This window comes from Callorhinus ursinus, unplaced genomic scaffold, assembly GCF_003265705.2.
Source record: "Callorhinus ursinus isolate GAN/ISIS: 27379988/994484 unplaced genomic scaffold, GSC_fseal_2.0 scaffold15, whole genome shotgun sequence".
In the NCBI taxonomy this organism is placed as follows: Eukaryota; Metazoa; Chordata; class Mammalia; order Carnivora; family Otariidae; genus Callorhinus; species Callorhinus ursinus.
In genome coordinates, this window is record NW_027397077.1 from 4,061,616 (window position 1) to 4,075,080 (window position 13,465).

General features: G+C 48.3%; 1 protein-coding gene across 1 annotated transcript in view; it reads right to left on the minus strand.

Moving 5' to 3' along the window:
• LTF (lactotransferrin) overlaps positions 1–13,069 on the minus strand; it is a 28,686-nt gene extending 15,617 nt beyond the window's left edge. Inside the window, exons 1-8 of the mRNA XM_025884815.2 lie at positions 12,918–13,069; positions 6,828–6,991; positions 4,539–4,647; positions 4,032–4,214; positions 3,607–3,754; positions 2,590–2,645; positions 964–1,142; positions 306–480 (exon numbers count right to left, since the gene is read on the minus strand). Coding sequence (XP_025740600.2) covers positions 306–480; positions 964–1,142; positions 2,590–2,645; positions 3,607–3,754; positions 4,032–4,214; positions 4,539–4,647; positions 6,828–6,991; positions 12,918–12,960 — 1,057 coding nt within the window. The 5' untranslated portion in view covers positions 12,961–13,069. The remainder of the gene's footprint in view (positions 1–305; positions 481–963; positions 1,143–2,589; positions 2,646–3,606; positions 3,755–4,031; positions 4,215–4,538; positions 4,648–6,827; positions 6,992–12,917) is intronic.
• Between the last annotated feature and the right edge of the window lie 396 nt (positions 13,070–13,465).

Sequence of the window (13,465 nt, forward strand, 5' to 3'; positions counted from 1 at the left end):
CATCCCTGGAAGCACCCCGGCTCTCTTGGTTCCTGTGCATATATCTGACTTCATCGGAGGCACGTTGATTGTTCTATCAGGGCTGGGGAGCCTGATGTACACAGGGACATAGAACAGCATTAATTGGGTGCCTGTCACAGGAGTTTGGACATATTAAAATGCCCTGGCTTGGTTGATGGAACACTGGCATCTGCCTCCAATGGAGAAGGGACCACTCCGGAGCAGGGTCCTTCCCGGAAGGCCTCCCCCGTGGCTTGCTGCCCCTGCACCAGCCTGCCCCCAGGGCCTGCCCAGGCCTCACTCACTTTCCTTCAGGCCCTGGAGGGCATTGATGTAGTTGAAGCCAAGGTACAGCTCAGAATCTATATTCGAGGGGATCCTCGAAAACCCAAGGGCCGAGTCTTTGAACAGCAGGTCCTTCTCCCCTTCAGGGGAGCCAAAGAGCTGGAACGAAGATGACTTGTCTTTTCCAAACTTTTCCTAATTCGGGAAAAATTAGAATTACAGTCTCAGTGGTAAATAGAGAGGAAAGAAAAAACACAATGCTGAAAAACAGTATCTGGAGCTGGGGGATGATTCTGAGGGCGGGAGCCTTAGTTCACTTCCTCCTGTGCGGGGACCCAGGCGCCACCCCTGTGACAGGAGCTCAGCTGTGGCTTTTTCCTTAGAAAGCTGCTAGGGTCCAAGCACCTTAGGGTCTTGAGAATACTACCTCATCCTCCCTCTGCTTCTGCTCCAGCCCATGAGACACTGTTCATCAGTAATGCTGGAGAGATCTTTATTGTTTCTGCTGTCCAGAGCACAGCCGAGTTAGGAAGTTCACTGAATTTCTTAACTTTTGTGCAGAGAGGCTGCAGAGCGATTTCTGGAGCAGCAGGAGATTGGGGAAGGAAGGAATCTCCCCACACCAAATCCAAGCAGGTGGGGAGGGCGTCCGGGGATGGGGGGAGGGGGGATGGATACCTGTGCCTTCTGGAGGAGCTCCCAGATCAAGTCCTCCTTGCCATTCACACTCCGGGCCACAACAGCATTTGAAGGGATCCGGGCCAGGTGACAGTTCTTGAAAGCGTCCACAGGCTTCCGAGTGTTGTTTAAGCAGAGCAGCTCATACTTGTCCTGGTCAGCCTTGCTGGGCAGGTTCTCTGGAGGAAGGGTGGAAGTGAAGGGGAGCCCAGATGAGCCCACTGGAGGCATTAACCATGAGCTATCATGGCCTCTTACCAAAATCTCTACTGTCCCTGACGCACTCTGCAAAACTGGGGGGGGGGGGAGGTCAGAAAGGTAGTGGATTGCTCCAGAACATTCAAAAAAGAAAGATAGTGCCCAGAAAGCCTTGGGGGCTAAGCCCAGTGTTCCTCTGAGTCAGACAGGCTGCTCTGGGATTATTAGGACTGCAGCCAGGCCAGCCAAGGAGGGGGGACCAGACTCCATCTGTTTCCATGGCAACTCCGCCTAGAAAAGGGCCATGTGGCAGAGGCAACCCCAGGTAGCCAGCCAGGGGGCGATGCCTCACCCACCTCTCTAGAAAGAAAAATTACAAACACTTTTAAGGCAGGAAATACATCTGAATCACTTCCCAACATTGGGTGTTATCAAAAGAAGGGGAAAGAAGACTGTTTTTATGAGTGAGGTCAGCCCGATTTGGAACTGCTAATGTATCTCATACATAAGTTGCTTCAGAATACATAAAGTGACGGGAACCTGCCCAACTCATGAGATTAGTACGACCTTGATCTCAAAATCAAAGAGAGAAGTACAGACAGGCCTTTTGTACTTACAAACATAAATGCATCAATCTCAGATATACATTAGCTAACTCAGTCTAACAGAGTATTTTAAAAACAAATAGATCAGGATTAAGTTTTGTCAATTTATTCCATTAACGAAAGAATGGTCAGTCATCAAAAAAGCTGAAGCAATGCACGTCCTGAATGGAGTAAAGGAGGAGAGCCATGAGATCATCTTAATAGTAACAGATGCAGAAAAAGCACGTGTATGTTCAACATCTACCTTGTTTGTTTTTTAGTGCCAGAAAATTAGTAATATGGAGAACTTGGTAAAGTTCTTGACCTTGACAAATGCCATTCATCACAATGGCTACAGCAAAATCATACTAACAGAAGAAAATGTAAGCATGCACTTAAATCTGCTGGACACATTCCGCGGAGCATTCCTCAACTGTTAGAACTCCTGAACTAGACGTACATACAACATAGATAAATCTCTAAAACAAAATGTTGGGTGGAAAATCTGGGTAGTAGCATGGTTTCTAATGTTGAAACTTCTGTGGTCTTAGAACCCAAAAACACAGGGGCACTCTACATTTTGCGAGACCGTATACATCTCGAAGGACCTGTGTCAAGTACCGTGGCAGGGCTGTCTATGAGGAAAAGAAGGGCAGTGGGTATGGTGGATTTAAGGAAAAATGATTGTTTCAAACAGGAAATAACAGGACATAAGAGGCATGCCCTGAAGAGAACCTTGATAATAGTGTGCCAAGAGGTGAGGAGTCCGATTAGCTCAATACTCAAAATTATGAGAGAGTAAAATAAAAGGAGGAGTGCCCGTGGCTGTCCTCCTGCCTCTTACCAAATACTGTACTGTCCCTGACAAAAGCCACATCTCCAGCCCCGTCTTGCAGGCACCTGTGGAATGAGAAAGCACCAGAAGGGTCAGCACGGAGCGGCCCTCCCCGACTTCTTCCTCGTGCGTCCCAGGAGAACAGGGTCCTAGGGCTTGTCTCCTGTGGGCGTCCAACCCACAGAGGTCAGGGCTCTGAGGCTTTGGAGCACCCCATCTGGGGAGGGGTCAGGAGCCACCCCCAGGTAGATGGTGAGGAAGAATGGCTCAGGTGCTGGCCAGAGACATCCCCCCTTCCCCCTGCAGCTCCTCCTGTGTTAGAGGCTGAAAGGGCAAAATGGGTCTTTCTATATAAAAGGGTTTGAAGCCTCTACACCAGAGAGTAAAGTCTGAGTGTCCTTGACCGTGTGGTTCTTCCTTCCAGGACTGAGTGGTGGCCGGCAGACAAGCAGGGAGGCCTCCCTCTGCCAAACTGCCCGAGCGCAGGAGGCAGATGGGGGAAGAGAAGCAGCTCAGCCTCTGCCTCAGCACGGGGGCAGAGGGTGCTGGGGGCGGTCGGGCAGAGCTCGCTGTCTCCCGGCTGGGGTAGAGGCCCGTGCGGGGAAGACCACATCAGCCTGGACACTTCAGCTGTCCTGCCGGGAGCGTGGGACTGGTCATCTCATGACAAGACCCCTGCAGTTCCTCTGTGGTTAGGGAGAGGGCGGCAGTTGGCAGGGGAACCCAGGATATCACAGGGCAAAGCCAGACTCAGGGTTCTCCAGGGAGAAGAAATGACCACTGCCGGGGGGGGGGGGGGGGTGGCTCACGGGCACGCGGGGGGGGGGTGGGCAGGGGTTGGGGCTGGAGGGGCATGTGTCCCAGGCAAAGTCAGTGCGCTCTTTGGACTCAGTACGTCTGTCTACACGGCAGTGGGAGAACCGGACCTGCTCTGTGGGCCCGGCCGGCGGGCTGAGCTGTATTTGGGGCCAGAGAAAAGGCCTCCGTGGCTGAGGCGACAGGGAAGAAGAGGGCCTTCTCACTCACTTGAAGGCACCAGAGTGGCCAAAGTATGGTTCCTGGGTGGAGCAGGCACACTTATTGCCCCCCGTCCCTGCACACAGGCGACACAGGTGGGGGTACCTTCCCCCATCCGCGCAGGGCACACAGCTGGCAGAGAAGAATTTGGCCGCAGCTGTTGGACACAGAGAAGTAGACCACACAGTGCGAGCCAGCCCAGCCACAGCTCATCACACTTCCCAGCGTCACTCCTGCGGGCGGAGAGCCACCTCCCCCACCCCTGCTGGACAGCCTCCCTGTGAGGCTGGGAGCACAGAGATGCACTTGGCCCACGGCAGACTCGGCTGCCGCCTCCCAAGGGCCGCCTTGGGCTCATCGCACATGTGGCCTGTGGGGACAGCTGGCCTGGAGACCCGTGCCAGAGATGGCCCACCATCCCCCAGCCACCTCACCTTCCTCAAGGGGCTCGGGTGGCCCTCTCCAGTTTAAGAACGGACGAAGGGTACCCATGGGGATGTTCCATCCAGCGGGCATGCCAAGGCCTGTGTGGCAGGACCTCACGCCTTGTAGTTGGTTTAGCTGGAAGATGGTGCCCTTCTTGGCTATGGCCACAGCATAATAGTGGATTCGTTGCTCTGCAAAGGGACCGAGAGAATTGAAAGCTCTTAGCCTGAGAATTAAAAGGCTTAGAGGGAGAAAAATAGCCCACCTTGATCTTGCCCGGGTCGAAAGGGGAGCCATGTTGCTGTCTTTTCCTCCGGCCTGCTCTGTTTCCCCTGGGAGCACACGCATGTCCTCCATCAGTGGGTGGGCATCTGGCCTGAAGAGCCCAGGGACTCCATCCCCTGCAAGGGGGACTATCCGAGACCCCACCTCTACAGCTCAGCCCCTCTGACTGCACAGAGCCCAGGGCCAAGGCCAGGGCCACCCCAGCTTCTGGGTCTCCAGGGACAACTCACTTTCTTGGGTCCCATACACCTCAGCCACTATGGGTCGCAGTTTGTTGGGATCTTGGCCTGCCTCAAACACCAAACCACCATCCAGGGTCACAGCATCTGCCTCGTTTGCCTGAAAGCAAAGAGACCAACCAAACTTCAGGAGAGAGTCCGCCCTAACCCAGGCCATTTGATTCCAGGAGGTCACAAGTCTCCGTGGCTGGAAGGATCTTCAGAAGGGTTGCCTTTTGGTCATGTTCACTCATGTCCTGTGAGAGGTGTCCTCCTCTGGAGCCAAGGGTCCCTCCTCTGGGGCTCTGCATCAGCTCAATGGCTTTAACTCCTGGGGTTGCTATGTTGGCTCTTTTGTATGAGCCCCTCTGCCTGTATTGGTCGTTCATTTCAGTCATTTCTATCTAAAGTTGTTTATTCTAGATGCTTTCTCCCATTCTTTTGCTCTATGTTTATTTATTTTAAGTTCTTTTTTATCGAATAGAAAATAAAACTATTACGCTATCTTAAAATTATCATAGTAAACCATGTGCATCCTCTTTGGCATATTACTTCTCATATACTTATATATTTCTTATATTTGCAATCTGGTAGAGATAATATTTGGTGGACTGCTTTACTCATCTAAAACAGCATGACATTTCCTTACTTCTGCAGCCTTTATTGATTTGATGGGCCTCACAAAATTTTATGATAGTGTGGTTGTTCCATAGTTTATCAAATAATTCCTTAAATGTTCAGCACTTTCTTTTTTTGCTGTGGTATCTATGTGTTCATGGATCGCTTTGTCCTCATAAATTTTTTTTTTTTCCTTCTGATGACCTGTTGCCTTGGATGGGCATCTGAGGGTGGGGTCACGCAGACAGGGAGCATGTTTATCTTTATGGCCCTGGCCACTGTTGTTATTCTGCCTTCCAGAAGATCTGTAATGCCAATTTAGAATGCCACCGATCACGAAGATCAGTTTCACTATAAAATCACCAGCAGGACTGGCTTTTATTCTATTGCTATTACTTTAGAAAATGCCAGTGCTAACCCATTGCTTAAGTGTGTATTCCTCTGATTACTAAGGGAAACATTTCCTATTTTTAGTAATTATGCATGCCCTCTTACTAATGCTCGGTTCATATCATTTTTCAGATATGACCCTACATTTCTTACCAGGTTGAACTAGTTCTTTAGAGTATACAGTAAATAGCAAACCCTTGTCAGAGCTGGTGCATATTCATTCTGGTTCTTTCTAAATTTTTTGGTTAAGTGTTTTTAATGGCTATAAGTTAAATTTGTTATGTTCTTCAATCTGTCAGTTTACTCCATGATTTAGTTCATTGCTTAAAAGCTATGGGAGTTCTTGTTCTCTAAAGTTCTGAGAATTAAACTGTCCCTTGGTTCTTCAATAATACATGTTTTATTTCCAACCATGTCATTTGATGTGTGGTATGTAGATCTGATTTCGAAGGGGGCTTTTATTAAAAAGGCAGATTTTGCAACCTCATCACAGGTACTCAGTTGAATAGGTTAGAATAGGGTCTAAGAATTTGTATTTTAAACCAGCAAGGTATGCGGGTGCTCTTTTTTCCCCCACGTCACAGTTATAAAATAATAGCCCACAACACTGTTCAAACTAGATTTTTCCCCCTACATACTGTTTCGATAACTCTAGATATTATTAAAAACTTTGACACAAATTACCCACTCTGTGCTAGAGTCAAGTACCCACAACAATGGCGCAGGGCAGGGACACAGAACATATATGTTGAGTGAATGAGTAAAAATTATTTCAGTAGATCTTATATCTCAAAAAACAAAAGGAATCTGAAATCATCCGGAAGTCATGAGTCCCTTTTCTCTCCCCCTGGAAACGTCCTGCATGAATACCCGTCCAGTGCCCGGTACCCTGGCTGGCCCTTCCCCAGCAATGTGATGTGGTAACTACAGACCAGCTGAGCTTACTTTGCTCGGGGTTTGGCAGTAATGATCTTCTGGAGGTTTTACCTTTCAGAGGGACCGTGACTTTTGTTAGTGTTACATATTCATCCAATGTGACTGCTTCTGTGTTTGCAACAGCTGTTATTAACAATTTGCGTTGCAACCCCAGATTCCCCACACTTGGTCTCTCCACTTTGGAATGTTAATATCTGCTTTCAAAATAACCTTGTGTCCTATGAGGAAGGAGCACTCCCAACTTACAGGTACCCAGAGAGAAAAACAGAGGAAGCAGGGGAAAACACATTTCCTATTTCACTCCATTTCATTCCCTCCATTCAGTTTGGTCCCACCCAACACACGGCACTGACTTACCTTGATGGCCTTGATACATTGTTGGCGGGAGGTTCTCTTTGTGCAGGAGACAGTGGGGCCATCCACTTCTTCCATATTCTTCTGGAATTTGGAGCATTTTTCCAACTCTGCTTCTGATATGGTGCACCACCGAACATTTTTCCTAGGGGCAACCAGACACAGTCCTGGGAGAGAGAAACCAAAGAATCAGGGCTTCAGCACTGCCCATGGGAGACACCACCTCACCCTTTGACAGGGTTTTCCAGACTCCTCCATCTCTCTACTCCTCCCCTTTCCTCTCCATTCAGTGCCCAAATCAGGCCACTCTCCTCGAGTGGAGGTGCCCTGATGGTCTAATGAGCATTCTCTGCTGGCTGGAGGGCTGTGATTCTCAATAAATGAAAGGAAATAGTCAGAGCCTCTGGATTATTTTCCTTCCTGTAACTGACACATTTCCTACCTCTAAAAAATGACAATGACATTTTGCCTCAGTTTGTGAGGTCTTCCACCTGCTCTGACCCCTTGAAGCCGAGAGGTGGGCAGGAAAGGGATTACTGCTCCTGTTTTGTTAATGTGGAAACTGGCTCTTGAGGAGGCTAAGTGATTGCCTGCTCAGCAGTGGCAAAATCCTGCCTAGAATCCAGGTCTCTCTAGACTGTTGCATCGACAAGAAACTCCCCAGATGATGCCAAGGCAAGTAAAACACACCTGACTCCTTGTCAGTAGCTACAGGAAGTGGTGTACCAAATGGGTCAGCGTGCCTGAGTTACCATCATTCACCTCTGTATCAAAAAGACTGGTTCTCCGCCGAGACTGCCTTGTTAGTGGAATCTATGCAATTAGGAAGGAGGCTGGACCAGATTTGCTCACAGCCCTTAAAAACCATGTCATTGAAAAACTTATAGTGAACATTATATTAAAATGGTGAAAGACTGAATGCTTTTCCCCTAAGATCAGGTATCCACTCTCAGTTTTTCTATTCAACATAACACTTGAGATCCTAGCCACAGTAATAAGGCAAGAAAAAGCAATAGAAGACACCCATACTGGAAAGGAAGGAGTGAAACTCTCTTTGTTTGCAGATTACATGATCCTCTATGTAGAAAAGCCTAAGGAGTGCACAAAATGCTATTAGAACTAATACACAAGTATAACAAGGTCACAGGATACAAGATCAATACACAAAGAGCAATTATATTTTTGCATCTAAGCACTGGATGATCCAAAAATGAAATTAAGAATATAGTTCTATTCAAATAACATCAAAAATAATTAAATACTTAGGAAAATATTTAACAAAACAAATGTAAGATTTGTACACTGAAAATTATAAAACTTTGCTGAGGGAAATTAAAGAAGATCTAAAAAATGGAGAAACATTTGTGTTCATGCTTTATAAAACTCAATATTGTTAAGATGGTAATTCTCCCTAAACTGATATAGAGAATCAACACAAATACTCTCAAAATTCTGGCAGGCCAGGTTTTGTTTGTTTGTTTGTTTTGGGGGGGTAGGAATTGACAAACAGATTCTAAAATTTATATAGGATAAATAAGTAAATTGATATAAAATAGCCAAAGCAATTTTATGTAATTTATATTTACAATTTATTTTATATAATTTATATTCAACAGTCAAGACAATTTTGAAAAAGAAAAAACCTAGAGCAATTTTACTTCCTAGTTTCAAAATATACTATAAAGCTACAGTTATCAAAAAGGTGATTAGCATAAAGACAGACATGTAGATCAATTAAACAGAATTGAGTCCAGAAGTAAATCCTTATATTTACATTCAATTGATTTTTTATAACACTAAGGCAATTCATTGGCAGAAGGGTAGTTTATTAACAAATGGTGCTAGCACACAGATATCCACCTATAAAAAGATTAACTTAGAGCCTTACCTCACACCACACACAGAAATGAACTTGAAGTGGATCACAGAATTTAGCTTAAGAGATAAAACAATTAAACTTTTAAAAAGAAGCACAAGGGGAAAACAATGCAACCTCGGGTTAGGCAAAGTTTAATTAGCTATGACACCAAAAGCACAGTCCATAAATGAAAAAAAATTAATAAATTGGGCTTATCAAAATTTAAAACTTCTGTGTTTCAAAAGACCGTTAAGAAAATGCAAACACGGGGCGCCTGGGTGGCTCAGTCGGTTAAGCGTCTGCCTTAGGCTCAAGTCATGATCCCAGGGTCCTGGGATCAAGCCCCATGTTGGGCTCCTTGCTCATTAGGGAGCCTGCTTCTCCCCTGCCTGCCGTTCCCCCCTGCTTGTGCTTGCTCTCTGTCTCTCTTTCTCTCTTGCTCTCTCTGTGTCAAATAAATAAAATCTTTAAAAAAAAAAAAAAAGAAAAGAAAAGAAAATGCAAACACAAGCAACAGGTTGGGAGAAAATATTTACAAAGAATTTGACAACTCAGCAAAGACAAACAACCCATTCAAAAAATAGGCAAAAGATATGAACAGACATTTCACAAAAGAAGATACATGAATAACTAATAAGCCCATGAAAAGATGTTCAATATCATTAATCATTAGGAAAATGCAAATTAAAAGTACAATGAGATATTCGTTCACACCTACTGGAACTAGTTCTAATAACTAAAACAGAGGATAACATATGGGTGAGGATGTGAAGAAATGGGACCCCTTGTACATTGTAAAATGGTGGAGCCACTTTAGGAAGCAGGTTGGCAGTTTCTCAAAATGTTAAACATAGAGTTACCCTATGATCCAGCAATCCACTTCTAGGTATATACCCCAAAGAAATAAAAAGACATATCCACATAAAAACTCTTATATGAACATTCATAGCAGCATTATTCAGAAAAGCCAAAAACTGGAAACAACCTGAAAGTCCAGCCACTGGTGAATGGCTAGAGAAAATGTAGTACATCCACACAACAGAACATTATTTGGCAGTGAAAAGGAAAGAACTAGTGACATGGACCATGATACGGATGAGCCTTATTTATGCTAAATGAAAGAAACCAGACACAAGACATTACCTATTATATGATTCTACTTGTATGAAATGTCCTCAAAGGCACATTTATAAAACAGAAAGTAGATTAATGATTGCCTGATGTGGGGGTGGGAATGAGAAGTAATTATAAATGGACATGAAGAAACGCATCAGGGGGTGGAAATGTACTAAAACTGATTTACAGTGATGGTCGTGCCACTTGGTCAAATTACTAAAAATCATTGAATTGTACACTTAAAATAGGTGAATTTGGGGATATGTAAAATATACCTCAATAAAGCTATTACAAAACAAAACACTTGATTGCAAAAACCCCCTTCCCATTTGGATGTGCTTTAGAGTAGAACACTCAGCTCTCTGCCACCTCTTATTCATGAACCATTCCCTGCATAATCAGACCCACCAAAGTATTTGAGGCTCGCTGGGAGGGTTTGGTGAAGAGACCAGTGGCTCCCAGGCCAGGTCTGCAGGGACTCAAGAGAATGCTGCCACAATCCTTCTCCACCAGCCATCGTCCCAGGAAATCTCAGGGGCTGTAATCTAGCCCGAGGCTCTCGTGGAACTGTCTTGCCATAAAAATCAACCTGGTCATATTCAGCCACTTGTGACCCAGTAGCATTTACTGGATGCCCTCTGTATACACAGCACTGTGTGTCATATGGAGGAACATGTAAGCAGACAGGACTAGATCTTACCTCCCATCGGGAGAGGCAGAAAGTCAAAAAAGAAGAAGCTAAGGATGATGAACGCTCTAGAAGAAACAAATACCAAACCAGAAGCGAGGTCCCCATGACCTCAGCCAGGAATCAGGGTGGTGGCAGTCCAGGAGGGTAAGAATAATGGCCCCATTGTTGCAAGCATGTTTTATGCCAGGTGCTTTACTCAGCACTTCACACCTTCTCTGTCCACTGATCCCCCCAACTCCCTGACTGTCAGCGCTGCTAACACCCTCATTTCCAGGTCAGAAAACAGTGGCTTTAGCTAGTTATATGGCTTGCCCAAGGTCTCCCAAACTAATAAGTATTGGGTGCAGGATTTGAACCTACGAAGTCAGACACAAAGCTAAAGTCTCTTACCACAAAAGCTAGCCTTCCTATTTAGGTTGGCTAGGTTACAGATGGGCTGCAGTGGAGATGGGGTGAGTAAAGGGTTTGGGGTCAGATCATGGAAAGCCCTCAGTGCTGGTCCAAGGAGGTCTTATTCTAGAGGGAGTAGAGCTCTCTCGTGAAAGAGAGCAGAGATAAGAGTTCTGCCTAGAATGGGGGAAGGGTAGACTGAAAGCAGGGAACCAAGCAGAAAAGCAGTAGGAATGGACATGGGGCAGGAACAGGGAGGTGGTGTCAGAAATTAGCTGGGTGACGGATGGGACCAGAGGGTGAAGAGGGAGAGCAAAACAGAAGACCAGGCTTCAAGGTGGGGTGGGGGGGACATGAATAGCGGCAGGAATGGGGAACCCACGGGCAGAGTTGGTTTCTTCCCTTGGGAAGGGCTGAACCAGAAGACTATAAAGGACCACCGAGGGGTTTTCCAAGATCCACAGTCCCAGCCCCCAAAACACCAGAGCCTGAGTCAGAATGCACCACCCACTCATCCCTCCCCCTCTCACCAGCCACCTCCAAAGCCACACGTCCCCCTTAAGACCACATGCTCTCTGAAGCAGGTCTGGGGCTGGCCCCTCCTGTAACCCCACCCCCACACCTGAACCCTGTCAACCATTCAGATGCTGCCCCCCTGAGCCTGGATGGAATCTTCCTGAAAGTATGCCTCCCTTGATTGTTTCTGTGCAGACATGCAGTGCCCTGACCTCAAGGGCAGGGGCCAGGATGGAGCTACTCTTCTCACCCCACCCAACCTCTGCCAGCCAGGATGCCCATGGGAGCAGGGCAAGAATCCCCTAGAGCTGGAGTCCAAGGCAACCAAAGATTCAAGTGAACATGGAACCCAGGGGTGCAACTCTGAGCCCGGATCCTGCACCACTGCCCATGACCACCTCCAGGAAAGTAAGGTTTCCCGCTTCTCGGTCTCTCCCAGGTGGCCTCAACCCTGTGCTGTGCTCCCAGCAGGCTACAGGTCAGGAAGCAAAAGGGAAGCTGGTCCTGAGCAATTGGTCCTGGCAGACCCAATCCTGCCTCAGAGAAGACAAGGATGACAATACCCATAGGAAGGACTTTGGAGAAGGGGGCCAGAAGGTGGGGACAGAGAAGGCTTCATGGTCCCTAGGTTTGGGGGTGTTAGCTCACTGTGCTCTCTATGACCCTTTTCCATCCAGGAAGCTCCCAGCTGGGAATACATGCTCTTAGCCGGGAGGAGGCTGCCCCGGGCTGGTGGGAGCCCAGGGAGGGAGGGGACACCTGTCGTTTTCCTCTGACCCCCCACATACTGCCTAGGCACTGATGCCCATCACAGCCCCCCCACCACCTGCCCTCACACATTCACGTCTCTGATGTCCACGACTGGCCAGTGCCCTCTGTACACCCCAGAAATTATTTCAGACAGTCCTAGTCTGGGTGCATTTCAAACCAGAAATCAATCATTTCTCTCTTAGACGCTCTGAAGGAGGGGTCCCCTCAGGAGGGTTTGGGCCACCACCCCTGCCCTTCTGCAGCGGGAAGCGTGTGTGTATACCTTTGCCCGCCATTGAGTAGGTGGCAGCCAGCCTCCACCTCACAGCTGCGTGGGAAGACGGTTGGATTTTTTTTTTTTTAATCGAAGAAACTAGGGCTCTGTCTCTCCCAAGTTACACAGTCCTTGCAGGAGCTGGGCTCTGAGCTCGTCTCCTGTGTGTCTTGGGCAAGTCACTCCCTGTCTCTGGGTCTCATTTTCCTCCCATGTAAAAAGCCTGCCACAGGACTATGGGTACCAAAGGTCCGGGAGGGACACAATGGGACAGGGTCTCTTTGCGTGCACAGCTCTAGAGACACCCCGACAGGCTCCTCTGAGCCCTGCTCTGGCTCCTCCCCAAGCAGGTGGGCGGGACCCGGCGGCGGGGCGCAGGGATGGACGGGTGCGGGGCGGGGGAGTGGGGACGCAGGCACCCACCCGCCGGGCGTCGGGGGTTGGGGGGGTGGGGGGGCGCCCACCCGGCAGGACGCGCCCCCAGGTACCCGCACTCACCAAGGGCCCCGAGGAACAGCAGGGCAGGGAAGACTGGCTTCATTCTGGGCTCCTGAGGCGACTTTGGCGAACGAAGTCTCTGCCACCTGTACCGGGCTCTGCACCCCTTTATCCGGGGCTTGGTGACCTCACAGGGTTTGCCCCGGCCTGTGGCCCAATAGGGATCCCCTGCTCTGAGCCCTCGCACCCCTCCTCCACTAGTTCCTGGAGGCCCAGCAAGGGGGGCGGGGAGGAGAAACAGAAGCGGGAGGGGAGAAGGACCGGAGCCTGAGCAGCCTGAGCACCAGGAGAGAGGAGACCCGGCCCACAGGCGACCTCGCGCGCGCTCGTGCTGCGTGGTCGCTGGGATGGCCTTTCTCTCCACCAGTCTGCAAGTCTCTAGGGACTCGTGTCTTGTCCTTTTCCTTCCTCTGGTGCTATTGCCTCCTAGACGGTTGGACATAGAGCAGGGATCCTAAGGTGAACACTTGTGATCATCCTGAACTGCGAGGCTCGCCTTTCCTTTCACAGATGGGTCTAAAGTGGCTGGGAGCTGCCTCGGCCTGACA